The sequence below is a fragment of the Gorilla gorilla genome, chromosome 1, assembly GCF_029281585.2.
Source record: "Gorilla gorilla gorilla isolate KB3781 chromosome 1, NHGRI_mGorGor1-v2.1_pri, whole genome shotgun sequence".
NCBI classification, from domain to species: domain Eukaryota; kingdom Metazoa; phylum Chordata; class Mammalia; order Primates; family Hominidae; genus Gorilla; species Gorilla gorilla.
In genome coordinates this window covers 8,556,105-8,583,424 of record NC_073224.2, presented here as the reverse complement: position 1 = coordinate 8,583,424, position 27,320 = coordinate 8,556,105, and the positions used below count along the sequence as shown (strand labels likewise).

The window sequence follows — 27,320 nt, the reverse complement described above, 5'->3', positions numbered from 1 at the left end:
TTACATAAAAGTTGCCTGCTGGTAATAAAAGATTTGGTATAACAGAATTTTTTTTTTTTAAAACTGTAAGTCTTAAGTAGCAAAAAGTTATTTTCAGAGTGTACAGATGTTCAACACCAGCCAGTTGACTACCATTCTCCCACAAGGATGCATGGGGCGGGGGTGTCAATCCTGTGTAACTGTATCCATATATTTTCAAATATATGATCTTATGACTAAAAAAACCTTTCATTTGAACCAGATCAGCAAAAATTAACTTGATAAAACTATGGCTTCTTTATTTATTTTTTCCCTGAGACAGGATTTTGTTATGTTGCCCAGGCTGGTCTCAAGCTCTTGGGCTCAAGGATCCTCCCTCCTCAAACTCCCAAGTAGCTGGGACTATGGGCACCTGCTGCAGCACCCACCTCCAAGGCTGATTTATTAAAGGATGTGTTTTTATATTCCACAAAAGATGTATACACTTATTTTTTGAACCCATATTTTTATGAATAAGTTTTTATATAGCAGTCAAATAAATGAAAAAGAAGTAAAATATTAATTTTTTTTACATGAATTTCTTGAGTATCAGGAGGGCTGTCAGAAATTGGAAGCTTTTCTTCTGGTAAGTCAACACTTTCTTTGAGTACACCAACTTCTACTTCATGATCTTCTTTTAAGTTCAGCGCTACTTCCTGGTTAAGCCTGCGCTCAGAGACAACAGGACCTTCAGAGATAGTGAGCGAGGAGTTTCCACCATCACCAGGGACATCGGCCATAGCTGAAAGAAAAATGAGTGAATTTTTTTACATTTAAACTGAAAAATAAATCCACACACAAGGAAGCAAACAGAAAGGAAAAGGCTACACTGCACTTGAATAGTATATTAATAAACTATCACAATGCCAGAAAGTCTGCAACTTCTTAAACAATACACACCTTTCCACAGAGATAAAACAGAAAAAGATAAATTTCACATTTAAAAATGATAACTGATAAACGATATCAGGAAACTTTTAATATGACGACCAACTGCTTCAAGGAAGTTCAGGTGCTTGTTCCTTATTAATCTGAAACTGTATTCACCAGGTGACTACCAGACAACCAGCTATCCTTGTAGAGTAATTACAGAATTACATGAGGAACATGCAATCTGGGCTTTGATACAACTAGGATAAAGAATGAATCTCTTTTGGCAGAAAGCATTCAAATAGGTACAAATGTACTCTACTACTTTAAAATCCTTTAGTGTTTAACAACAACAAAACATCAATAAAAAAGCACAAAAATAAAAGATGAACTAGGAAAAAATATTTCTACACTTTCAATGGAAAATGGGGCTATTATCCCTAACATGTGGATACTAATAAAACAAAATGAAAAATGTTTTCCTGTTTGGCAAAAAGAGGACGACAAAAAAACACTTTACAGGCTTCTCATCAAATACATAAAAGTAGTATACAAACTTTATTGGATACAACAATAAAATATTAAAAATCTGGCTGGGCGCAGTGGCTCACGCCTGTAATCCTAGCACTTTGGGAGGTCAAGGCAGGTGGATCATGAGGCCAGGAGATCGAGACCATCCTGGCTAACACGGTGAAACCCTGTCTCCACTAAAAATACAAAAAATTAGCCAGGCGTGGTGGCGGGCACCTGTAGTCCCAGCTACTCGGGAGACTGAGGCAGGAGAATAGCGTGAACCTGGGAGGCGGAGCTTGCAGTGAGCCGAGATTGCGCCACTGGACTCTAGCCTGGGTGACAGAGCGAGACTCTGTTTCAAAAAAAAAAAAAAAATCTGTACATACTTCTGGACCCAACAAGTCCATGGTTAGGAATCTACCCAAAAGAAATACTGACACAGAATGTAATGTGCATAAGAATATTCACTGCAGAAACAGCAAAACAAACCCCAAAATGGTGATTGGCCCAAATGTTCAGCAATAAGCAATTAGTTAAGCATGTAACATCTACACTACAAAACACTATTAGAGCTGTTAAAAAGAACAGGATTAATCTATATTCCTGACAGAAAAAATGTCTTAAATATATTACATGAGAAAAGAAAGTTGCTTTTTTGATAATGATCATTTCTAACAGCTAACATTTACTAAACTTCAGGTACCAAGCGCTACACAAAACACTTTACATGCAAGGGGCTTAATCCTGACAACTCTAGGAAACGGGTCTTATTCATATTCCCATTTAAAACTATTAATATTTTACCAACAAAAAAAATAGAGACACAGCCCTTAAGTGCAGAACTGGGTTAGGAACCCACACATTCGGGTTCAGCCCCCTGCACTCTTCAGGCACCGTCTTGTCTCCTCTTCCAACATATCGGGGGAAATGGGCACAGAAAACAAAAATTCAGGAAAGACACTTTAAATGGTTAATTATGGACCCCTAAAATGGGTGATCGGCTTTTTACTTTACATGTTAGACAATTCTCTCTGGATTACTCCATAATCATGTATTACCTTAATCATGGGACAAAAACTAGTCTGCTGAAGCTTGCCCTATACCCCATTCATAATGTACCAGGAACAAAGGCATAACAGTTGAGAGCATGGGCTCTAGAGTCAGATAACAACTATGTCATAGTATAGTGCTGTGAGGATTAAATGAGTTAATAGACACAAGATGATCAGACCAATTCTGGGCACAGACATTCAAGGTGTCTGCTTCCCCTGAATTCAACTGTAAGCTCCTTAAGAAAATCCTATCTTCCTCATCTCTGCATAGCCAGAGCCTAACTGAGAATAGGCCTTCACAAAAATGCTCATTGGATTAAAAAAAAAATTCCATATATTTGTTAATTTCCCTGGAGAATATTCAGTCATTTGTGATTATTTTCTAATAATGAAAAGTCAACCTTGGCCTTAAGTTATCACAAACACAAAATAACTCTTCTGAGTCCAAGAAGATCAAACAGCAGGGATGCATTTGGCTGTGGACTAGTAATCTAAGACTCTGAATATTAGAGCCACAGAATGCCTTACAAGCAACCCACTGTCTGACAGCTTATATATCTCCTTAGAATACTTCTACACCAGGAAAGCTGACCAGAGAGAGGAATAACTGAGGAGGAAAAATCTGAATAACACAATAGATTATTTTGTTCTAAGAACAGAAAACTCTTCACTCAAAACACAAAAATGGAATAATCCTGAAGTCAAAATTATACATACATTTATTGTCATTTGCTCTAATTGCAGAGGTGTAGGTTTCAACAGATGTTAATCCTTCGTCCAACACTGGTACCTTGGACTTCTGGGTGAAGATTTTCCTTTAGAAAAAGAAATACATACCTTAGTGTGTAAGAAGATCCCATCTGCTTTAACCTGCAGTCCTACCACCTAACCTGTCATTTTGGTGATGTAAACTGAGGTTCAGAGAATTCAATACAACTCAAGCTCATTCTGAACAATAATATAAAATTTAAAAGTGAATTCAGAAACTATGCTGTACTTGTTTTACCCATTTTCTAATGTTTTACTCTTTTGGCAACAATGGCATGGCCTTAAAGTAGAAATGAAATGATTTTAAAATGCCTGTCAGTATACATTATATTTAAGCTAATTTTTAATAATCTGTGGCCAGTCTTCAAATAAGTCTGTCAAGTATTCTGGAATATTTTCTATGAACTCAGTAGAGGCAAGGTTCAATATTTTAATGCTACCTAGAAAAAGTATGATAAATGACTCAGAATAAGAGACCAATGAAACCTGTATTAATCCACATGAAAATAAATCCTGGAATATGATGACAGTGTTCCTTTAATATTCTAATCTGACCTTTCTCAAAACCCAATTAAAGCATGCTAATTTTGAAAACTACAACAAATAGTATTTGAAAGTAAATTCAATAAAAAGGTATTTGAAACATTTATAGATTTTACCATAAAAGTAACAGTGATACATCACCACAAAATATCAAATAAGCTTATATTTTAAAAGGAACTAGTTAGCCAAGATAGTGAATATGCACCCGGGTTCTCACTGGTAACTCTCATGTGATTCCTTCTCATGCGACTGCTCTTTGCTTTGCAATTATCCATGAAAGCCATTGCAATAAATAACATTAGTTTTCATTAAAATTCAAAAAACATTACAATGAAAAAATAATTTGGATAATCCTTTCATACTGGCTTCTACTTTTTCCATGCAGGCCTGGCAAAAATTCCAGCTAATCTAGATTTCTCAGGCGTAAAGCATGTGATTTAGTTCAAGGTACAAGGGGTGACTATCATGATACTGAATTGTATAGGTGGTCTGGTAAGTCCCTTTCATTATGAATAAAGTAACGAACCATTTATAGTGTTGTAAGTTATATTTTGTGTCGGTTAATTTTACTGAATCACCCTTACTACTACTTGATAACCGAAGCTGTCCCTTTTTTGTATCCTCTACAACGGTGTTATTCAAAAGTGCGGACACGCAATCTGTGTCAGTCTTGCAATGAGACAAGGACCTCTTGCCAGAAGGTGAATCAATTGCTTCACTAATCATACTGATTAGTACAGCTGACTTTCCGTAAAGGAGGCAGTGCACTTATCTATATTCCAGGGCAGGCTGTTTATCTTGTTGCAGAACATAAACTGACACTCTCACCAATCTGCTTGACCATACTTTGAATACGTCATCTGGTAAAGTGTCAATGAAAATTATTTGGGAGTATGTTTCAAATGGTCGTTAAAAAACACAAACTTAGAGTCATGTATTGAACAAATGGAAGGAAATAAAACTGTCTATCATCTCCCCTGTGCTCTACTGTGTCTACCTACGAGAGTCTTGTGCCTGATCATCCTGAAACCACTGGAAAGCAGAGGGCATGGAGGTATGCACAGCTGTGAGCGAAATCTTGGTCTTCAACAAAAACAGAATCACCAGAGTTCTGTCTCAATTTACCATGTCTCTGTATATTTCCGAAACTTTATAGTAACTACTAAACGACATATAACTGTACAACTAAACTTCTTTTAAAACAGCCAACATTACCAAAATGGAGATGTTAAAGATCTAAGTGAAATCTAACATGCACAGAATATTTTACTTCTGGTTCACAATTTCATTAAACTTCTTTCTAAAAGTATTTGAATTTCTCTCCATTAACTTACCCTTCATAGACTGATGGTGCACAAAGAGAAGCTTCAGTTCCTTGAACCGGGCTTAAGTGATTCAATTCTGAAAATGCCTCTGCTGCAACTAAGAGATCCTTTGTTTCTGCATCTTCTAAATTGCCTATAAGTCATACAAATAAGAATATTATTTACGCTAAATATTTAGTGATTACTGATAGTCTTGCATTATTACTTTTTAAAAAGTTGTTGGGTCTGTTTTTTTGTTCTTTTAGGTTTGCTGCTGTGTTATCAGACTGCTAACACTTTCTTCTTCTTTTTTTTTTTTTGAGACGGAGTCTTGCTGTGTCGCCCAAGCTGGAGTGCAGTGGCGCTATCTTGGCTCACTGCAAGCTCTGCCTCCCAGGTTCACGCCATTCTCCTGCCTCAGCCCCCCGAGTAGCTGGGACTACAGATGCCCACCACCATGCCCTGCTGATTTTTTGTATTTTTAGTAGAGACTGGGTTTCACTGTTTTAGCCAGGATGGTCTCGATCTCCTGACCTCGTGATCCACCCACCTGGGCCTCCCAAAGTGCTGGGATTACAGGCGTGAGCCACTGCACCGGCCAACACCTTCTTCTTCTAATTCTCTGAACCCAGCTCAAGAGCCCCCCTTAACCTCTCGCTTTTCACTTTTTGCTGAACAGGCACTAATACAACTGTTTTATATACATTAACTTACTTAATCCTCAACATTCAAAAGAAGTAGATAAGAAAACTGAAGCCTAAGGTTATACTGCGTATCCCAGCTCATGACGCGTACTCAGTAAGTAGCTGAGCTAGGATTCAAATCTAGCTTCACTATAGAGTCTGTGTTGTATGAAACCCCACCCACCACAAACACAATACAGATTTCTGGCCAGGCGCGGAGGCTCATGCCTGTAATCCCAGCACTCTGGGAGGCTGAGGCAGGCAGATCACGAGGTCAGGAGTTCGAGACCAGCCTGGCCAACATGGTGAAACCCTGCCTCTAATAATACAAAAATTGGCTGGGCGTGGTGGCACGTGCCTGTAACCCCAGCTACTCGGGAGGCTGAGGCAGGAGAATCACTGGAAGCTGGGAGGCAGAGGTTGCTGTGAGCCGAGATCACACCACTGCACTCCAGCCTGGGCAACAAGAGCGAAACTCTGTCTCAAAAAATAAATAAATAAATACAAATTTCTATTTGAGACTGCCTAATATTGTAAGAATAATCAGTGAAGATAATGCTATGAACATTCTTTTAATAGCTACCATTTAAACATGTTAGTAGAACAAGGCACATCAAAAGAGCAATGTAGGCCAGGAGCGGTGGCGCATGCCTGTAATCCAGCTACTTGGGAGGCTGAGGCAAGAGAAGAGGTTGCAGGAGCTGAAATAGCCCCACTGTACTCCATCCTGGGCGACAGAGCAAGACTCTGTCTCAAATAAGTAAGGCAGTGTAAATTTCTAGACATATGCTATTTATGGGCATGGTCCTAAAGTTCTTAGAGTAATTAATAATGCCCATGCTTACTAAGTAAAGATATCGTAGTCCAAACTTCAGTGGACTCTCATCTTAAACTACTTAAGATGCAGATTTTTATGTAAGTATGTAGTTTTACAGCTTTAGAGTTAGGAGTTACCTTTAAATAACCTTGTTAAAAACGTGTGTAGGGTAAGAAACATACAAATAGGTTCAGTTTTCTGACCCACCAATTCTAGGTGAAGTCTCTCCCATTTACTAGTGTTCCCCTGGCCCTCTTGTTAACCAAACTGCATTCTAAGTGTTTGTCAGTATAGTCCACCATGCTCTGTGTGACATGGGAGCAGGTGCCATTTCTACTTGACTCACTGTTTGATCTTCAACACCTAGAATAAACACAGTAGGAGCTAACAGGAATACATACTTTAGGAACTCAAAACATTTTTTGATCACTAAAATAATATTTTTTTTCTTTTTGAGACAGGGTCTCATTCTCTTGCCTGGGCTGGAGTTCAGTGGCGCAATCACGGCTCACTGCATCCCCAACCTCGACCTCCTGGGTCCAAGCGATCCTCCCCTCTCAGTGTCCTGAGTAGCTAGGAATACAAGTGCATGCTATCATGCCCAGCTAATTTTTTTATATTTTTTGTAGAGATGGGGTCTCCCTATGTTGTCTAGGCTGGTCTCGAACTCCTGGGCTCCCGAAGTGCTGGTATTACAGGCGTGAGCCACTTTACCCAGCCTGAACATTTATTTTCATTGTCCAGTGATTATTTCGGAGGTGAGGACAGAGAGTAGAATGAAATTCCTGATTTCTGAGAATTATAGAAACTTAAAACTGGTGGATAAGTTAAAAATTGCAATAATTTGGCAGGGCGCGGTGGCTCACGCCTGTAATCCCAGCACTCTGGGAGGCCGAGGCAGGCAGATCACGAGGTCAGGAGTTCGAGACCAGCCTGGCCAATATGGTGAAACCCTGTCTCTACTAAAAATACAAAAATTAGCCAGTCATGGTGGGGGGCGACTGTAGTCCCAGCTACTCTGGAGGCTGAGGCAGAAGAACTGCTTGAACCTGGTGGGGGGGGCGGAGGTTGCAGTGACCCGAGATCACGCCACCGCACTCCAGTCTGGGCAACAGAGTGAGACTCTGTCTCAAAAATTAAATAAATAAAAATTGCAATAATTTGTTCTGTAAAGTTATTTCTCATAGCTACTGGAAGGACTTTCAAGTCAGACTATGGCATCTTACATTTCTTTCCTTAAATGTTACTATTCTTTTCTAAATTTCACGGCCAAATAAAAAATGTAACACATAAGTTCTCCTCTGAAATCTCGTACCTACTCATGAAACAATGTAAGCCACACTTTCTAAGCTGAAGGAGTAAGGTCTGTGCATTATGTCTAGGAACTAGTATACTGTGAGCATATAATATTTAACTCTCACGCTTTCTTTCTGAGATAGGGTCTTGCTCTGTCACGCAGGCTAAAGTACAGTGGTGCAATCATGACTCACTGAGGTTTCAAACTTCTGAACACTCCCACCATGCCTGGCTAATTTTTAAATTTTTATTTTGTAAAGACAGGGCCTCGCTATGTTGACCAGGCTGGTCTTGAACTCCTGGGCTCAAGCAATCCTCCAGCCTCAGCCTCCCAAAGTGCTGAGATTAACTAGCATGAGCCACAGTGCCTGGCTATGATGCTTTTCTTATGGTGGAAAAAATTCTATTATAAACTTTATTGAGGGACATTAATAACAATTTTGAGTATTCAGAAATGAGTTCTTACCCATTTGTTTCTGTAAGTCTGAAGGAGTTACTTCCGATGCAAATACATCTTTATCTCCATCCTTTTCAGTTTGTTCAGTTACATTAGTAGTTAGTGCAGTGGAAGAGCTTTTGGGCTTAGAGGCCGTGAAAACAGTCTCTTCAAGGTCTTCCGGTGATGGTGCATCCTGATACTCTAAGGTAGTCTCATCGGATGTGATTGAAACACTGCTGTTTCCTTTGCTCACATCCAGTTTCTCTAAACTTTGTGACCCCACATCCATTTCTTGATGCTCCTTTTCAGGGCTGTTCAGGAAAAAAGATGTGGTCCTATCTTTGCTCTTCAGCCATTCAGTTTCCACTGGAACTGCACATTTTTTAGGTGTAGTAAATACTTCTAATTTGCTATCATCTGCAGCCTGTAAAGTAAGATTTTGAAAAGAAAAAAATTAGTAAATATCACAGTTAAGTCTAGTCCTAAGCTACCCATCCCAATCATACCCATACTTTCTTTGTTGTTTTTATCCAAATTCTCTCCTTAATAAAAATTCATTTATTCTAAATCCATTCTCTTCTAGTACGTAAAAGTTAATGGTGGCTAATGTTTCCCTAATTGGTAATATACCAGTATTTTCAGAAGACTACAACACAGAACAGGCTAGATGACCAATAATCACTGAAAGGTTCCTATTAACCTACAGTGGACCTCAAGACACACCCTCAAAAACATACAACTAGTTAGAAACAACACAATATAAGGTAAAAACAAACATAAAAGAAGGACTAAAAATTAGGAGGTTTCAATCCTACTCCCAATTCTACCACCATACATCTAGTTGACTATAGCCAACTTACTTGGTGCTTCCGAGTCCTATTTATCTATAAGATGATGGGTTTGGCTTAGCCAATGGCCCTAGTGTTTCTTTCAGAACTAACCTTTTCTTATTTCATTACTAGCTACAAGATTATATACAAAAATCTATAGTGGTATTTAAAAACTTGATTTATCTAACTTTTTACTTGTCAGAGCTAATATATTCTTACTAAAAAATGTCTTTTCTCCCAATTATTATCAAACTTAACTTACCCCAGGAATCCATTTTGGGTGGACATCTTCTTCCACAAATGAAATTCTAGTTTCTTTAAGTTGTTGAGGAGACCTTCCAGGTGATGGAGAGGGAGATGCTAAAGGTGTTGATCGAAGAGTAGACCTCAGGATGGACTGAGGAGTGAACTCAGAAAATCCAGAAGTAGTAACTGACATGGCCAAACTTTTAGCTTTCTATAGTAAAGAGCAAATGGAATTACACCATTAAAAGTGCTTATAGGCCGGGCGCGGTGGCTCACGCCTGTAATCCCTGCACTTTGGGAGGCAGAGGCAGGCGGATCCACCAGGTCAGGAGATCGAGACCATCCTGGCTAACACGGTGAAACCCCGCCTCTACTAAAAATACAAAAAATTAGGCAGGCGGGGTGGCGGGCGCCTGTAGTCCCAGCTACTTGGGAGGCTGAGGCAGGAGAATGGCATGAACCCGGGAGGTGGAGCTTGCAGTGAGCCGAGATTGCGCCACTGCACTCCAGCCTGGGCAACAGAGTGAGACTCCGTCTCAAAAAAAAAAAAAAAAAAGTGCTTATATAAAAACAGATGGGGTCAACTGAGTCACAATAGTGGTTATATTCTCATCTCATCTCCAATATACACATCAATAGAAATATTTATTCCAGATTTCTGCAAAGAAAATACAAAATTCTTCCAGAGCTTTTTATACGTAAGTCTGCGAAACATAAAACTGCACCCATCTTTCTAAAAGCATTATTTCCAACTTAAATTCAACTAAAAAAGTGCCAATTAGTAAGATAAATTACTTAAATTATAGAATTATACAGATCTAATTACAGAAAACTACAGTAAGACTGACTGTAGTATGTTTCAGAAAAAACATTTCGTCACACGAATCCAATAATAACCAAATTATGTATCAGAATCCTCTGAAGATTTCGTATAATGAATACAAATAATCTGAAATTAGCATGTAAATTTATTTAGTAGAGATAATTCCTTCACTTGGCCTCTAAAGGCCTAGTAAACAAATTACTGAATCCCATTAGATCATAATAAATTCTGTTAGACATGTTACAAGATCATAACAATTCTTTTTTCTAGACTATTCTGGCAGCAGGTATAAAATTCCTCCAATTTCATTTCATTTGAACCTAGCTGTAGAGAATACAAAGTGTGATTTATTTTTGACAAATGAAAAAAATACTATACTGAATATTAAATTATTGAAACCTAATCTTTTCAACTTATTTTAATAAGTATTTTAGGAAGAGCACTTATTGAGGTATCTTTTATTCAACTTGAAAAATAAGGATTCCCTAGTTTCGCTATAAATGCTGGATATCCAAACAGAGAACCCAGGGACAATGGGGAGGGGTGAGGGAGAAATAAAGCTGCTGGGTTTCAATCCAGAACATTAGTCAAGGGGCTAGGGAGATAGTATGTTTAAAAAAAAAAAAAACTTTAAAAATGGAAAGGTTTAAAAAGACCACCACTAGCAGATATCACAAGTTGAGTGCTGTGATTTCTCAGCTAATAACTTATGAGATGGGAAAAGGCAGTTTAAAGAGGGATAAACCAAAGTAGGAAGGAATAACAGTTTTGTCAAAGAATTTAAATAAATACAAATAAACCAAAGAACTAAATAGCATTTGACAGATGAAATAACAGCATAATGATATCAGAAATGGAGCTTACATAAAAATGAAATAAAAACAAACTCAAGAACCTGAAAGTATTACAAAGGACAAAGGCAAATTCACAACCACACAGAACCCTATATTACCTTTAAGAAAATAATGTAATTGTTAACTTTAAGCAGGAAGGGATAAATTTAATTAGCTCAGTTTTTAGAAGATGTGAAAACATAAAAGGATGCTTAAAGCATTTCCCAGCACTCCCCAAGCGTATCAGTTATAAATTGCTTATTTTTCTCCTTGCTACTTGAAAACTAAGAGCCATCTAGTTTCACTGTGAATGCTAGATGCGTAAATACTAACCTTAACTACAAGAGGAGTTTCAAGCAAATGTGATTCTGAAGCCCTGGAGATGGCCTGAGGTGATCCTTTTAATTGCGAGCTTGAGGGCAGTGAACGGGACACTAGGTACAAAGGAGATTTCATGGAGCTTTGCTGAATAAACTCCGAACACTGAGAAGGCCGGGGGACAGGCTGAACAACCAAATCTAGCAGTCTGTAATCAGAATGCGCATTTATTGAGTTATACTGAAAAAACAGAAGAATTTAGTATCCCATTTAATCAGACCTCTGTATTCACTGGTAACTACGATACCCACACGCAAATACAGTCAAGTATATTGATGTAATCCAAAGTGCCACCATGCATTCAGAAAGTCAGAAAATTATTCATCGCAAAACAGAATTGAGAACTGCACATAGCAACTGATTTTTAAAAAGAGTTTGCGTCGTCCTCCTTCCCTTTACCTATATTTACTGAGCTCTTACGATGTGCGTGGCATTTATTTTCAAATGAAGATGAACTGCCAATGATTTAAAATACTAAAGAAAACAGGACAAGGCTTCCCTGGCAATCCATTTACTAAAATTCATTAACATGCAAAATATCCATTCACCTACATGTAATATATATAATGAATATTGGTTCATTTTGCCTTTATGGTTCTGATTACAATAAAGACTAGACTGACAACCCACACCCATCACCACAACCAAAAGTTAATTTTTTCAAGTCAATGAGTTTGGTGACAAAGTACAACTTTAAGATTCTACTACAAGGTTTTCCGTAATGTCCTAGTCCCAATGATAAAACTGATCCCACTGATTACTTGTACTGAGCATGTATAATCCAAATAAGTTTTAAAGCTTAATTTACAGATAAATTTAAACTCAAAAGTCGGGTTTTCAGGTGGTAATTTTTGGTGGACCATTTGCACAGGTCACTCTCTTCTCGATTTCCTAATAAACAGTCTATCTTATGGTTGTATTTCCTAGTGGTAAAAACAATCCCTTTTTATTTCCCCCAAATGCCAAAGTGGCTCACCTGAGAATAACCAGAAAAGTAGAGTATGCTTTGGAGCCCAGAAATAAAAACTTGTAGTTGCAGTACCTTCCTTGTCATTCTATCTATCAAATGAGAGTTTTGCTATTAGGAGCGGTAGACCAACACAGGTGATAATGGGGAAATATTTAAATGTCTTCCCACTTGTTACTCTGTATCAAACACAGCTTTTAGATTTCCACCAAACCAAGAATATCCAATCAGGCTGCTAGACACTTCTTTTCTTCTAGATTCTCTTCTTTCTCTATCTTGTTTGCATTTAAATTCTGTACTTGGATTCGATCCAAACTTGGAAAACAGTTTGCTCACTTTTATACTGAGCTATCCCAAAGGAACACTGTTAAATGTTTTGCATTGTGTTAATATTTATGTTTAAGGTACCTATTTATGAATGAATGCTTCTCAAAAGCAAGGACTGTGCAACAAAAGCTACCTACCAAGTCAAAGCAAAACTTCTGTATCATCAAGACTTAATAGTTTAAAGGTTCTAAGAGAAATCTTTTTAAGGTATTTTCTAAATGAAATGTTAAATATTGCATTAGGTCTCAGGTCTTCAACCCTGAGACCAAATATTCTTTCAGAACTAACCTTTTCTGATTTCATTACTATCTGCAAGGTTATTTTCAAAAATCTATAGTGGTATTTAAAAAATTGATTTATGTAACTTTTTACTTGTTAGAGCTAATTTTTTTTTACCATAATCCATATAAAGAATGCATCCTATATCACATAAAAATAAAACATCAATTACATAAATTAGCACTTCAGCCTTACTATATGATGTACCCACGGATGTTATCTGTTCTGCTCTATTTCATTGCAGGCTATACTGTCTACCCAGTAATGCAAACTCAGCATGAAAAACACAGAAGGTAAATATTCAAAACTCAACTGGCTCTCTTACATCTGAGTTAACACTGGCTTTAAAAAATGCTCATAATACTTCTTTAAGGGCCTGAGGCCATTAATCAAAGGCTTCAACTTCTATTATTGCTCCCCGCAACCTCAGAGCCATTAAATTACAAAAAGACCAAGAAAAGGGGACTTGCAGAAAAAAAAATCCGAACTATTGGTAGAAAAAAAGAATGTCGGTAATAACGACTTTCATTTAAAATATCTTCTTTCCATTTAAAATACCATCTTACCAGAGTAAATAAAGGGAAACAACCTAACTAAATTTAGTCCAAAAAAAAGAAAAATCCTTTCAAGGTTTAACATATGTCCATTACTACACTCTATACTTCTGGCCTCAGTTGTTTGTATGACCTTATCTCAAGTATCTTTTTCTTAGCATCAAAAATTCAGAGTCTTGTAATGATTATTTATAATCATTATAAATACTTTAAACAATGTAATTTTGTCTTTGATAAAACAATGAAAAATTTCCAATGATCCTGGGCATATTAAGGACAAAGAATCAATACATGAAGAGACATACTCTGTTCTCTGTGGTACATAATTATGAACACTTTTCAACTAACCAATGCTCGTAAGTAAATACTTGCAATCACAATTTCATCTTGGATACAAAACTTCAACTTAACACCACAGGTAAGATGTAAACGTGCTGCATCTGAAGCAACACAAGACATTTTAGTAGGCACTGTTCAACAGAAGAAAGCTTCAATGAGCTACCCAAGATTAATCTGTAATTAAGTATAAAAGCAACCTTCATTTAGAGGTCTACTAACAAGCAGATAACAAGAAAAGTAAGTTAATAGTTTGCTCATGAGACAAACTTCACTCCTGTCCACTAAGCAGTCTGAAATTATTAAACAAAAATTTTAAGTATACTACTACCTGATGTAAAATTTCCTAAAATTACTGCTGCCCAAAGTATAATAAAAAGCAAACATTAAAATATTCATTTAATAATTTAAAAGTCTATAAAATGTTAAAGATAATTAAAAATTACAATTGTAACTATCATCTAACATTGTGTCTCTAAGAATGATTTAATAAACTCTTACCTAGAAATTTTTTGTGATGCTTTTGAAATTGGTGTTCCAAAAAATGCCTCAGGCAGCTCTGGAGCTGGGAGCGAATACACTATAGGAGATGGTTCTTCTATTTTAGAACTACGAAAATAAAAATTTAACTTCTGATGTATCACAAGGAGCACTGATAACAAGTGGATGAGATGGGAGAACAGAGGGTTTTCATTCTTTTTACTTTGTACAGTTCTGCATTGCTTACAAATAACAATGAACATTTCACTTTTAAAGGTTTTTAAAAATTCTTCTCAGAAACATAGCCAACATAAAGAGTTTTTCTTTTTTACATACACTAATAAACTTAGGCAATGAGAGTGGATTGTTGATGAACGCTGTTGATGTCCAGTAAAGATTAACAAGCAGCATGACTATGAAACGTGTAAGAAAACATACCTATTGAAAGGTGTGGTGCTATTTATAGGTTCTTTGCTTGCCCAAACTTCTCCAATTTTAGATAACACATTGTTGATGAAAACAGATCTTGTCAACACAGTTCCTGTTACAACTTGCTTTGGAACTGCTGATAATGGTTTAGGTCTAGAAACTGTAAAATGAAGAACGCTGGAATTAAGTGCATCTCTAACAAACAGGAATAAAAGCATATGAAAGAATGATTACACCCCACCCCCACCCACACACACACACATTACATGGTAATAGTAGCTAAAAATTTTAATTATATATATATATAATTAATTTTTTTTCTTTTAGACCAGTCTTGCTGTGTCACTCAAGCTGGAGAGCAGTGGCATGATCTCGGCTCACTGCACCCTCTGCCTCCTGGGTTCAAGCGATTCTCCTGCCTCAGCCTCCCAAGTAGCTGGGACTACAGGCATGGCCACCAAGCCCGGCTAATTTTTTTTTTGAGACGGAGTCTTGCTCTGTAGCCCACGCTGGAGTGCAGTGGCACAATCTTGGCTCACTGCAACCTCTGCCTGCCAGACTCAAGTGATTTTCCTGCCTCAGCCTCCCGAGTAGCTGGGACTACAGGAATGTGCCACCACGCTAATTTTTGTATTTTTAAGTAAAGGGTTTCACCATGTTGGCCAGGCTGGTCTTGAACTCCTGACCTCATGTGATCCACCCGCCTTGGCCTCCCAAAGTGCTGGGATTACAGGCGTGAGCCACTGTGCCTGGCAATTTTTGTATTTTTAGTAGAGACGGGGTTTCACCATGTTGGCCAGACTGGTCTCAAACTCCGGGCCTCAAGTGATCCTCCCTCCTCGGCCTCTCAAAGTGTTGGGATACAGGTGTGAGCCACCGGCCTGGCCTACATTTTGTTTCATTATAGCTATGCTGGATTTAGGAAGTTGGGCTTTTGGTAAGTGGTTAAAAAAAAAAAAAAAAAAAAAAGTTATTTGTGTTTTCTAGAAGTTGGACATGTGCCTTCAACTGAAATAGGAGTTCTTTCATTATGCATACACTAGTAAATAAACAGTCAAATCTTCTAAGAAAGCCTTACATTTCTTGGGTTACAGAGCAGCCAATAAAAAAGTACCACGTGATGAATGAGTACAGGTCTACCTCATTTTATTGTGCTTTGCTTCATTGTGTGTGTGTGTTTTTTTGTTTTTTTTTTTTTTTCGAGATGGAGTCTTGCTCTGTCACCCAGGTTGGAGTGCAGTGGTGTGATCTCGGCTCACTGCAAGTTCTGCCTCCCGGGTTCATGCCATTCTCCTGCCTCAGCCTGCTGAGTAGCTGGGACTACAGGCGCCCGCCACCACACCTGGCTAACTTTTTCTATTTTTAGTAGAGACGGGGTTTCACCATGTTAGCCAGGGTGGTCTCGATCTCCTGACCTCGTGATCCACCCGCCTTGGCCTCCCAAAGTGCTGGGATTACAGGCGTGAGCCAACGCGCCTGGCCGTGTGTTTTGTTTTTTTAAACAAATTGAAGGTATGTGGCAACCCTGTGTCCAGCAAGTCTACTGGCACCATTTTTTCAACAGCGTGTACTTACTCCACCGACTAACTGTTCCCCCGTGTCTCTCCCTTTCCCCGAGGACCTCCCTTATTCCTTGAGACTGACAATATCCAAAGCCAACTAATAACCCTACAAAGACCTCAAGTGTTCATGTGAAAGGAGGAGTCACATGTCTAGGACTTTAAATCAAAAGCTAGACCTCTTATGCCAGTTAGCCAAGTTGTAAATGCAAAAAAGAACCTGAAGGAAATTAAAAGTGCTACGTCAGTGAACACATGAATGGAGAAGTCAATGCCTGGCTTCAAAGGACAGGGTGACTCTGCTGTTAGTGGTTAATGTAGCTGATGACTTTAAATTAAAGGCAATCACCATTCCAAAAATCCTAAGGCCCTTAAGAATGATGGGAAATCTACTATGCCTGTCTTCTATCAATGGAAAAAGCCTAGATGAAAACACATCTGTTGACAGCATGGTTTACCAAATATTTTAAGCCTACTGTTGAGAACTGTTCAGAAAAAAAAAAAAGTCTTTTCAAATATTACTGCTCACTGATAATGCCCCTGGTCATCCAGGAGCTCTGATGTTGTACAGGGAGACGAATGCTGTTAGCAGGCATGAAAACACAACATCCATTCTGTAACCCTGGATCACAGTAATCTCAATTTTCAAGATATAACTTAGAAATACATTTCATAAAGCTATAGCTGTCACAGATAGTGATTCCTCTGAGAGATCCGAACAAAGTCCTTTGAAAACCTTCTGGAAAGGATTCACCATTCTAGATGCCATTCAGCACATTCATAATTCCTGGGAGGAGTCAAACTATGCACATTAAAAGGAGTTTGTAAGAAGGTGATTCCATCTTTCATGAATAACTTTGAGGGCTTCAAGACTTCAGTGGAGAAAACAACTGCAGATATGGGGGAAAGAGCAAGAGAACTAGAATGAGAAGCAGAGCCTAGGCCAGGCATGATGGCTCATGCCTGTAATCCCAGTACTTTTGGAGGCCAAGGTGGGAGGATCACTTGAGGCCATGAGTTTGAGAATAGCCTGGGCAACATAGTGAGGCCCTCTCTACAAAAAATACCCAGGCACGGTTGCAGTCTCAGCCACTTGGAAAGCTGAGGCAGGAGGATCACTTGAGCTCAGAAGGTCAAGGCTACAATAAGCTATGATTATACCACTGTACTAGAGCATCTGTGACAAAGACCTTGTCTCTTAAAAAAACAAACAGACTAAAGATGTGATGAATTGCTGTAATCTCATGATAAAACATGAATAAATGAGGAATTGCTTCTATCTGCAAACAAGTGGTTTCTTGAGACAGAATCTACAGTGTTGAAATGATAAAGTGTAAACAGATGGAGGGTCTCCAGGGATTATAGGAATTTTACATTTAAAAGAGAAAAGTATAATATGTAAGCAATATTTTAATTACTAGCTCCTGTAAAGAGGAATCTAGTATAAATACTGTACCCGAAACTTTCTAGCTAAAAGAGGGTATAAAACCTCAAAAAAAAAAAAAAGCCCTAGGCTATTTAATTTCTCAGGGACAGGGGTGTCCTTCCCAGGACAGGAAAATGGCTGTGTATCAAATACCTCCTCCTCAGAACCAAAAATTCTTGAAAATGGCCGGATTCTGTCACATATAAATTCCCAATTCAGGTATTTTAACAAAGCCTTTTTATAAAAAGCTACAAGAGCTGGAGTCAGACCCTTTTAAAGAAGACAAACAATACAACTGAGCCTTCGAAAAACTAAAAACAACCAAGCAAACAAAAAGTGACTGCGCTCCCACTGTAGCCTTGCTTAAGTTGCCAAACCTTTTGACTTATCTGTCTCATAAAAGTCAGGGAACAGCTAGCCGGGGGAGCACTTACCCAAATGCTAGGACCACTTAAAAAGGTGGTGGCTCATTTTTTTCTAACCAACTTGACATGGTGGCCACCAAACGGCCCCCATGTCTTAGGACAGTGGTTACTATTTGCCTATTAGTGAGAAAAGCTTAAAAACAAACCATGATTCAGACATTAATGGTCTAGGTCCTCAGTTATCCAGAGTGCTAAAAACAGAGACACCACTCGCTTACTGATGGGAGGATGTTACAATAAAAAGTTAAATTAAGAGGCAGCCACATCAAGGTGCGCCAGATCCTTACTTAACCCTGCCATGTTTCTTTCCACCTCCCAGGAACTGCTCCCACACAAATACTCAACCACTACTGATAAAATGTATTCTAGTCAAAAGGACCTAAAAAACAAACCCTTTCAGAACTCTCAAGTTAACAAAGCCTTTCTTCGTAAATTAGAGTAACATCACAGCAAGGGGCCCAGAAAAACAAGGTATACAGTGCTGTCCTCACTTGGAGTTAAAGAGGCTAACAGCCTACCTCTGTGAACCCTGACTAGATGAGCCTCATCTTCAGGACAGGCTAAGGCCATCATGTCTCCACAGACTCTTAAGTATGCTTTCTCTGTAATCCATGCCTACGGTGCATTTTTTTTTGAGGACTCCTGACTGCAGACTATAAGGAGGTTAATAATATTAAAAACATTACAGCTATTAGAGGCAGCAGTATAGCTACCTAAAAGGGTAGCAGTGGCCTACTGCCAGGGTCACAAAAAAATGAAAAATAAAAATTTGAGGTTATTAAAAATAATAATAACCTAAAAACACAGCTACTAAAAAGACAACACAAACATGTGAACTTTACAAATGACCCTGATCCCAGACATCCTACTCCACAAGTCCCAGCCTCAGTGTTCACCTCAGGAGTTAAAGCCAAACGGGAAGGGTATTTTCCACACTTAAGATTCAGAAAGATGAACTATTAATGACAAAAAAAAAAAAAAGAACCTAGATTCCCAAAAACCTCGGGTGGTCTCTAACTAAACATGGTCATAGATCATCACATTATGGTAAATAACAAAACAAAACAAACCTTACGCAATTAGTTACTAAAGATACCTGATCTAAAAGATAAAACAGATCAAGGATCTAACAGGTGTCTCCAATTTGTACAAAATAATACTCAGATCGGGCTCCCTTGTGACTCCACTAACCCAAGCTGTCCAGCTGGGGTGGCACGCCAGGAAAAGACTGACAAGAAGACTTTACAGTGATGCCCCAGGACCCAGAAACTTCAGGTACCTACTAGTGTAGACACCTTTACTGGCTACATAAAAGGGATACACCCTTGTCACACACAAAAAGACAAATGAGGTGGTCAGAGCTTTACTCAAAGACATCATCTTGAGATTCTGGCTTACTCCGACCAATCCAGAGTGACAACAGAACTGCCTTCATTTACAAAGTTACTCAGGGGGTGTCCTCTGCCTTGGAAATTAAATAGAGGAGGTTACACATAACTTAAGAAACCTCATTCATCTAAAAAGGTCAAGCATAGTAATAAAACATAAGGATCACGCTAGCCAAACTATGCCAGGAAACTCAAAAACTGACTAAAGCTCCTTCCCATCGCACTATCATGGGTGCTGAAAGGGAATGGGACTTGGCCCTTTCCAATCACTATATAGAAGAGCTTGCTTGGCATGATTGAACCTTCGAAGTGTGCTGCTGTCGAGACCAAGAGGGCAGTAAAACATGCTCTAGATTTTTAAAAATACAAACTCTTAAAACATGTGAAACCACAAACTTCTAGTTCCCACTGAGGTTAAGCTTCACCCATATTAACCTAGAGACCGGGTTCACCTTAATACTCAAAAATCCAAATCACCTCCAGACCAACTAAACTGTTTGGACCATGTATTATTAAGCACTCACTCTTCTCCTAAGTTTCAGGGGCTCAGACCCTAAAAGCCATCATTCCTGAGTGAATCCTGCACCAGAGCTCTCAGATCAGGCGCTACTAGGTTCGACTTATTCCTATAAGCCAGTCTCTGATCTCAAGCTTCTCTTCTGGGGAAGGGATATTACATGTTAAGTAAATGTGCCCTTGCCATACTCTTGATATATTCAAACTTTCTCCCCTATAGAACTCTCTATACTCATTACTCTTCTGTAAAAGAAAAAAATCTTAACCGGTGATAAATCACCATATAAAAAAATAGACTCTTTCTTCCTGTGCTGTTTAGTCCCTTTTATTACTGTGGCTGATGGTCTCTGGAAAGACAATTCACTAGTCAATTTCTCCTGCATCACAGCAAAAGGAAAGAATCCGTCCCAATACTAAATATACTAGAGACAATACACTAGTCAATTTCTCCTGCATCATAGCAAAGGGAAAGAATCTGTCCCAATACTAAATATACTAGAGACAATTCACTAGTCAATTTCTCCTGCATCATAGCAAAGGGAAAGAATCCGTCCCGATATTAAACATACTAGAGACAATTCACTAATCAATTTCTCCTGCATCACAGCAAAGGGAAAGAATCCGTCCCAATACTAAATATACTAGAGACAATACACTAGTCAATTTCTCCTGCATCATAGCAAAGGGAAAGAATCTGTCCCAATACTAAATATACTAGAGACAATTCACTAGTCAATTTCTCCTGCATCATAGCAAAGGGAAAGAATCCGTCCCGATATTAAATATACTAGAGACAATTCACTAATCAATTTCTCCTGCATCACAGCAAAGGGAAAGAATCCGTCCCAATACTAAATATACTAGAGACAATACACTAGTCAATTTCTCCTGCATCATAGCAAAGGGAAAGAATCTGTCCCAATACTAAATATACTAGAGACAATTCACTAGTCAATTTCTCCTGCATCACAGCAAAGGGAAAGAATCCGTCCCGATACTAAATATACTAGAGACAATTCACTAATCAATTTCTCCTGCATCACAGCAAAGGGAAAGAATCCGTCCCAATACTAAATATACTAGAGACAATACACTAGTCAATTTCTCCTGCATCACAGCGAAGGGAAAGAATCCGTCCCAATACTAAATATACTAGAGACAATTCACTAATCAATTTCTCCTGCATCATAGCGAAGGGAAAGAATCCGTCCCAATACTAAATATACTAGAGACAATTCACTAGTCAATTTCTCCTACATCATAGCGAAGGGAAAGAATCCGTCCCAATATTAAATATACTAGAGACAATTCACTAGTCAATTTCTCCTGCATCACAGCGAAGGGAAAGAATCCGTCCCAATACTAAATATACTAGAGACAATACACTAGTCAATTTCTCCTGCATCATAGCGAAGGGAAAGAATCTGTCCCAATACTAAATATACTAGAGACAATACACTAAGTCAATTTCTCTTGCATCACAGCAAAGGGAAAGAATCTGTCCTATACTGAATATACTAGAGACACCCACAAGCCTAGCCTGTCCAAGCCATGCAATTTGTGGTGACCCCAAACTTCACTTTCACCCCACAAAACTGGAGCAAGCTCCCCTTTCCTGCAGTTATCCCCTCCACAAAAACGTTCCCTGTGTCACCTTGACTAACACATGTATAGTAAATACTACTTACTGTATAAGTCCTACTAAACTATTCAACGATAGGTGAAACATACATACAGGCACTAGGATATTCGTCCAACACAGACTTACTACGCTGACATAAGATCTGACCCAACAGGGAGGTACCCGCTTGCTGCTTCTGACACTGCCACCTGCCACCTCAATACAACTCACTCCTGTCCTGACACAATCACCATTAATATTTTAATATTAAAAATATTTGGTATTTTAAAATCTTTTTTAATATTAGAGACAACCCACTAAATAAAACTCATGACAAAGAGTGCCAAACTCCAGTTTCTAGTATATACAAGTAGACATGCCAACAACTTACGATAAAATTTCAGCTGACTAAAGAGACTGAGACCATCTTTGAGGTGGGCCTCTGTCTCCCTTGCATAAAGATGACACCTAAAGCCAAATAACATTAACTATTAAATGTCTCTATCTTCAGACAAATACGTGTCCCTCTGAGGCATGTATTCCTCTACATGCCAAGCAAACAAAAAGTGACTGCTGCTCCCACTGTAGCCTTGCTTAACTTGCTAAACCTTTTGACTTATCTGTCCCATAAAAGGAAGGGAACAGCTAGCTGGGGGAGCACTTACCCAAATGCTAGGACCACTAAAAAGGGTGGTGGCTCATTTTTCTAACCAACTTGACATGGTGGCCATGAAACGGCCACCCAAAAAAATATAAAACCCACTGCCAGGCTGCCTTGGATTCCTTCCCTTCACCCTGTTTAACATTAACTTATTCCTACGTCTTGAACCTCTCAATAAAACTTGTATCTTCCAAATTAAAAAAAATTCAACTACAGCTGGTCTTACTACAATACCAGCCATTACAACCTATCCTGAGAGATCCTGAAATATGTTTAAATTTAGCATCTAAAAATTTTCACTCCTTTAACATCTCCAGACACACATCCCTGAACAACATCAAAAAGTTACAAAAAAACCTGACCTCCGGCTCTCAGCCCTCAAGAATGAGGAGTGACATACTTCTAGAGGGAAAATTTGTAAACAGACAGAGTCTCCCAGGATTACAGAAATTTAATCAACAATCAGCCTGTTTTACAGCCTCCTGCTATTTAGCCAGTTTCTTCCTAAACCCTATGTAAAATATTAGTCACCTACTTTGTTAAAACCATCTCCTGACAGGCCAACAACTTATATTATAGATAAACCAGAATGAACTTTCTTTACCACCATACTGAAGTCTCCACCCCAGGAGGTGCTACGACTTCCTTACCATGACATGCAACCTATATACTGACATAGTAACTAAGTCTACACAACTGGGACCACTCCCTTACACACAATGACACAACCTCTCCCCTCTCCATAAAACCCTCCTGTCACCTTCCCTCAGCTGGACACTCCCTTACACACAATGACACAACCTCTCCCCTCTCCATAAAACCCTCCTGTCACCTTCCCTCAGCTGGACACTCCCTTACACACAATGACACAACCTCTCCCCTCTCCATAAAACCCTCCTGTCACCTTCCCTCTCAGCTGGACACTCCCTTACACACAATGACACAACCTCTCCCCTCTCCATAAAACCCTCCTGTCACCTTCCCTCAGCTGGACACTCCCTTACACACAATGACACAACCTCTCCCCTCTCCATAAAACCCTCCTGTCACCTTCCCTCAGCTGGGCACTCCCTTACATACAATGACACAACCTCTCCCCTCTCCATAAAACCCTCCTGTCACTTTCCCCTCAGCTGGACACTGCTTTGGAGAATCCTCCCCGGTGTTGTCCTCCTTACTTAGAAGCCAAATAATAAAAAGTCCGATTGACCAAAACCTGCCTTCTTGTAGAGTAGTTTGTTACTCACCAGGCATTTAGAAAATTACATAAACTTAAGATGACAGGGCAGAGGCAGGGTTTGAGAGGAGTGACTCATTTTGAAAGAAGTTCTATGGCTAAAATGCTATCAAATGGTATCACATGCTACAGAGAAACTCTAGTGGAAGGAAGAGTAAACTGACATGGCAAACTTCACTGTGTCATCGTAAGAAACTGTCACAGCCACCTCAACCTTCAGTAATCACCATGCTGATCAGTCAGCAGCCATCAACATTGAGACAAGATCCTTTATTAGCAAAAGGGTTACGACTCACAGAAGGCTCAGATGATCCTTAGCATTTTTTAGCAATATTGCATTTCAAAATTAAGGTATGTACACTGGTTTTAAGAATAATGCTACTGCACACTTAGAAGTATAGTGTAAACATTATGCAATGGGAAACCAAAACTTCAGAGGACTAGCTTTCTCGTGATAGTCACTTCATTGCAGTGATCTGGAACCAAACCAGCAATATCTCCAAGGCATGCCTGTATGTGTTAGTGAAAGTAGCTAAATTTAAGGTGGTTTCAGAAAAGTAATCATTCAGTATCTTTTTTGATCCAATAGATTATGATATTCTTCAATGAAATTCTTACCTAATCGAAAAACTGATGATGTTGACAGATGATAAGGCTTAGCTCGTTCAATGGCTAATTTTCGATGGACTCTAGGAAGGATTTTTCCATACTGGTCTAATATAGAATTTCGAGCCAGTGATCTCTCCCGCAAACGAGGATCACGATCATTCTATTAAACATCAAAATTGGTAAAAAATTTAACCTTCAAAATGTTAGGTGCTATAATTCTATATTTACCATTTAAAATAAAACAATGAATATCCAAAAATATCTTCCCCCTACCTACATATCCATTTTTCCAAACCAAGAACTTCATCCACATATCTAATTGTTTTATCAATCCTTACCCATCAATAAATTCCAAATCTCGCTACCAAGCCTTGATTCTTCACAACTAATAAAAACAATGGTTATTAAGCATCCATATGTGTCAGGCAACATTCTACTTCACACACATCTCTGTGCATCCTCAAAACAACCTCACAAGGAGATTTTATCATTTTACAGTTGATAAAAGCAAGACTCAGAGTGTGTCCCAAGCACACAGAGTAAATGAAGAATTAGTCTGACCCTTGAAGTCCAATGATCTTTGTACTATGTAACTCCTACTGCTGGCCTCTACATCTTCCTCTTGTTTTCCCTGAGTGAAATGGCAATATTGTAGGCAGACATCAGAACATAAATGGCATACATAAAAGAATTACGTGGTAATACCCTGTTCCCAATTCTGTTACAGAGATGAACTGAGGATTCTCCAAGTTCAAGGTAATGCTAGGCACAGTGGTTACCAAACTGTAAGCTCTTATATAACAAACCAAAAAAGTCTCCAGTTTTCCTTTTTCTCTTATCCCCCGTAAGAAGACAACTTTAATCGTACCATAACATTAATCTTCAGAGTTTGGTTCAGCTTCAAGGCAGGCACATAATTGGCACGCTGCAAATGGTGCACTAAAAGGAATTCATGATTCTGAACGCTGGCACTGGACTGCAAAAATTTCACTAAACATTCCTAAAAAGAACAAAATAGATTGTAAACTACCAATTTATCTTGAATTTCTGACAAGTTTACATCGGTAAGTAATTACCTGCTCAGTGTCTGTAAATGGTAACTTCAGTAAATCTTCCATCAAGCCCATTTCCTGACAGACTTCATACATGTGCTTCAGTAACTCCTCTATATTCAACCTATTGCAATGTTGCCGCAAAAAATTCCAGGCTTCAACCATGCACCTGAAAGCAGTATTTATCAAAGTTTAGTTTTAGAAAAAGCTATTTAAATGTACAAAACAAGAAATCTACATGTAGAATTTCAAAGATACTTTGTAAAGTATCTTTATAAATAATTGAAAAGTACTTTAAAAATTTGTTGAATACTAACTACTGCATAATAATCTTGCTAAGAATGTCAGTAAAATGACACGTTTAAAGAATTTTATGCTGCTTTTTAGATATAAAATAATAAAAAAGCAAAGTAGACAAAAATTCAAAGAAGACAAAAAACTAATGTGGCCTGGATAGAGCTGAATGGTTGGTGTGGTGTGACAGAGGAACATCAGGTTTTTAAGAAGTGACACTCAATGGGAAGCGTGCGAAAGACTGAGATCTATAGATGGAAACAAGCACACTGTCTTCATGAGGAAGGGAAGAGTAGAGCTTGGTAGTAGACGTTTTTTGGTTGATTTGCAGCAAGATCAGATTGGAGAACCTGGGTTAAATTTGGCAGTCTCAGACACCATGCAGAGGTGCTAAGACGTCCTTTGTGGGCCATAAGATCATTTAAATGAAGGAGTGTTTCTTACACAGAAGTCTTCCAGAATCAGGTAGGAGAATTTTTTTACTGTTATTTATTTATTTATTTTTTAATGCCAGTGTTCAACTCATACCCCACCGACAGGATTATCTTGAAGGTTCACTTGAGCATATCTATAAAAATTATAATTAAATATAGGTCTTGACCCAGTGATCCCAATGCAAAGAATACAGTCTACAGAAACACCAGCAAAAATTGCAAAAGATTAAGTATAAGAATATACAGTAAGAGCCAGGCATAATGGCTCATGCCTGTAATCCCAACACTTTGGGAGGCCAGGGTGGGCAGATCACTTGAGCCTAGGAGTTCAAGACCAACCTGGGCAACGTGGTGAGACCCTAACTACAAAAAAATACAAAAATTAGCCGGGCATGGTGGTGTGTGCCTGTAGTCCCAGCTATTCAGTAGGCTAAGGTGGGAGGATTGCTTGATCCTAGGAGGTCAAGGCTGCAGTGAGCTATGATCATGCTACTGCACTCCAGCCTGGCAGACAGAGCAAGATTCTGCCTCAAAAAAAAAAAAAAAAAAAAAAAAAAAAAATACAGTGAAACAATGAATTACGATGTAGCCCTATATAAGGAAAATATGTATTAACTTGGAAAATCATTATTTTAAAAAGCAAGTTAAAAACAGTATGAAAATGACAATTAAAACATTAACCAATAAAACTTGTTTATATATTTATTTAAGTAGAAAAGAAAAAGTTCTGAAGATATACACTAAGAATGGTAATGATCAATCTGGCAGTTAAAATTTTTGGAGGCTGACAACTTCCAAGGCAGAATAAAAAATGGCAAGATTGCACTGCCCTAGACTTTCTGTGAATACAAAGTTACTTGGGGAAGCAAATGGTACCCACTGTTGGCAGATCAGGGCCATCTGTTAATTTTGTTGTTCTGGGACTAGAGTATTTCCACATACTCCACAGGGCTTATACAGGCCAACAACTCAAGAAGTACAATGTGTAGAGGTATTCCCTAAAAATTTACATCTGAAATTGCCTCGTGCTTCTCTTACTAGACGGTGGAATCATTGTAACTTGGGTGTAGAAGAGTGTTCATCTGCGTGTGTTCATGTGCACAGAAATAGTCATTTTTCCCTAAACCAAAATCTAGAAACGTTAAAAGCAGAACATTTTTGTATAAAGAAAAACGGAGGATAAGATGAACATTTCATTATTAAATCTCACAACAAGGTTGATTTCCCTAATGTATACAAAGCGGCTATAAGTCAGTAAGAAAAATCCCAACAACACAGGAAAAAAAGCCAAAGATTTTAATAGGCAGGTCACA

The 27,320-nt window shown here is 38.5% G+C and overlaps 1 protein-coding gene across 5 annotated transcripts in view; it reads right to left on the bottom strand.

Moving 5' to 3' along the window:
* Positions 1-27,320, bottom strand: part of AHCTF1 (AT-hook containing transcription factor 1) — a 93,012-nt gene that overhangs the window by 13,005 nt on the left and 52,687 nt on the right. For all 5 annotated transcript variants that reach the window (XR_008674870.2, XM_019032568.4, XM_019032555.4 and 2 more), the window contains exons 22-32: positions 25,304-25,448; positions 25,096-25,227; positions 24,237-24,387; positions 14,795-14,945; positions 14,378-14,485; positions 11,369-11,561; positions 9,396-9,590; positions 8,331-8,727; positions 5,099-5,222; positions 3,171-3,268; positions 552-760 (exon numbers count right to left, since the gene is read on the bottom strand). Coding sequence is in view for 4 of the 5 variants with exons in the window: in XM_019032568.4 (XP_018888113.4) it covers positions 552-760; positions 3,171-3,268; positions 5,099-5,222; positions 8,331-8,727; positions 9,396-9,590; positions 11,369-11,561; positions 14,378-14,485; positions 14,795-14,945; positions 24,237-24,387; positions 25,096-25,227; positions 25,304-25,448 (1,903 nt within the window). In the remaining variant the exon portion in view is untranslated. The remainder of the gene's footprint in view (positions 1-551; positions 761-3,170; positions 3,269-5,098; positions 5,223-8,330; positions 8,728-9,395; positions 9,591-11,368; positions 11,562-14,377; positions 14,486-14,794; positions 14,946-24,236; positions 24,388-25,095; positions 25,228-25,303; positions 25,449-27,320) is intronic.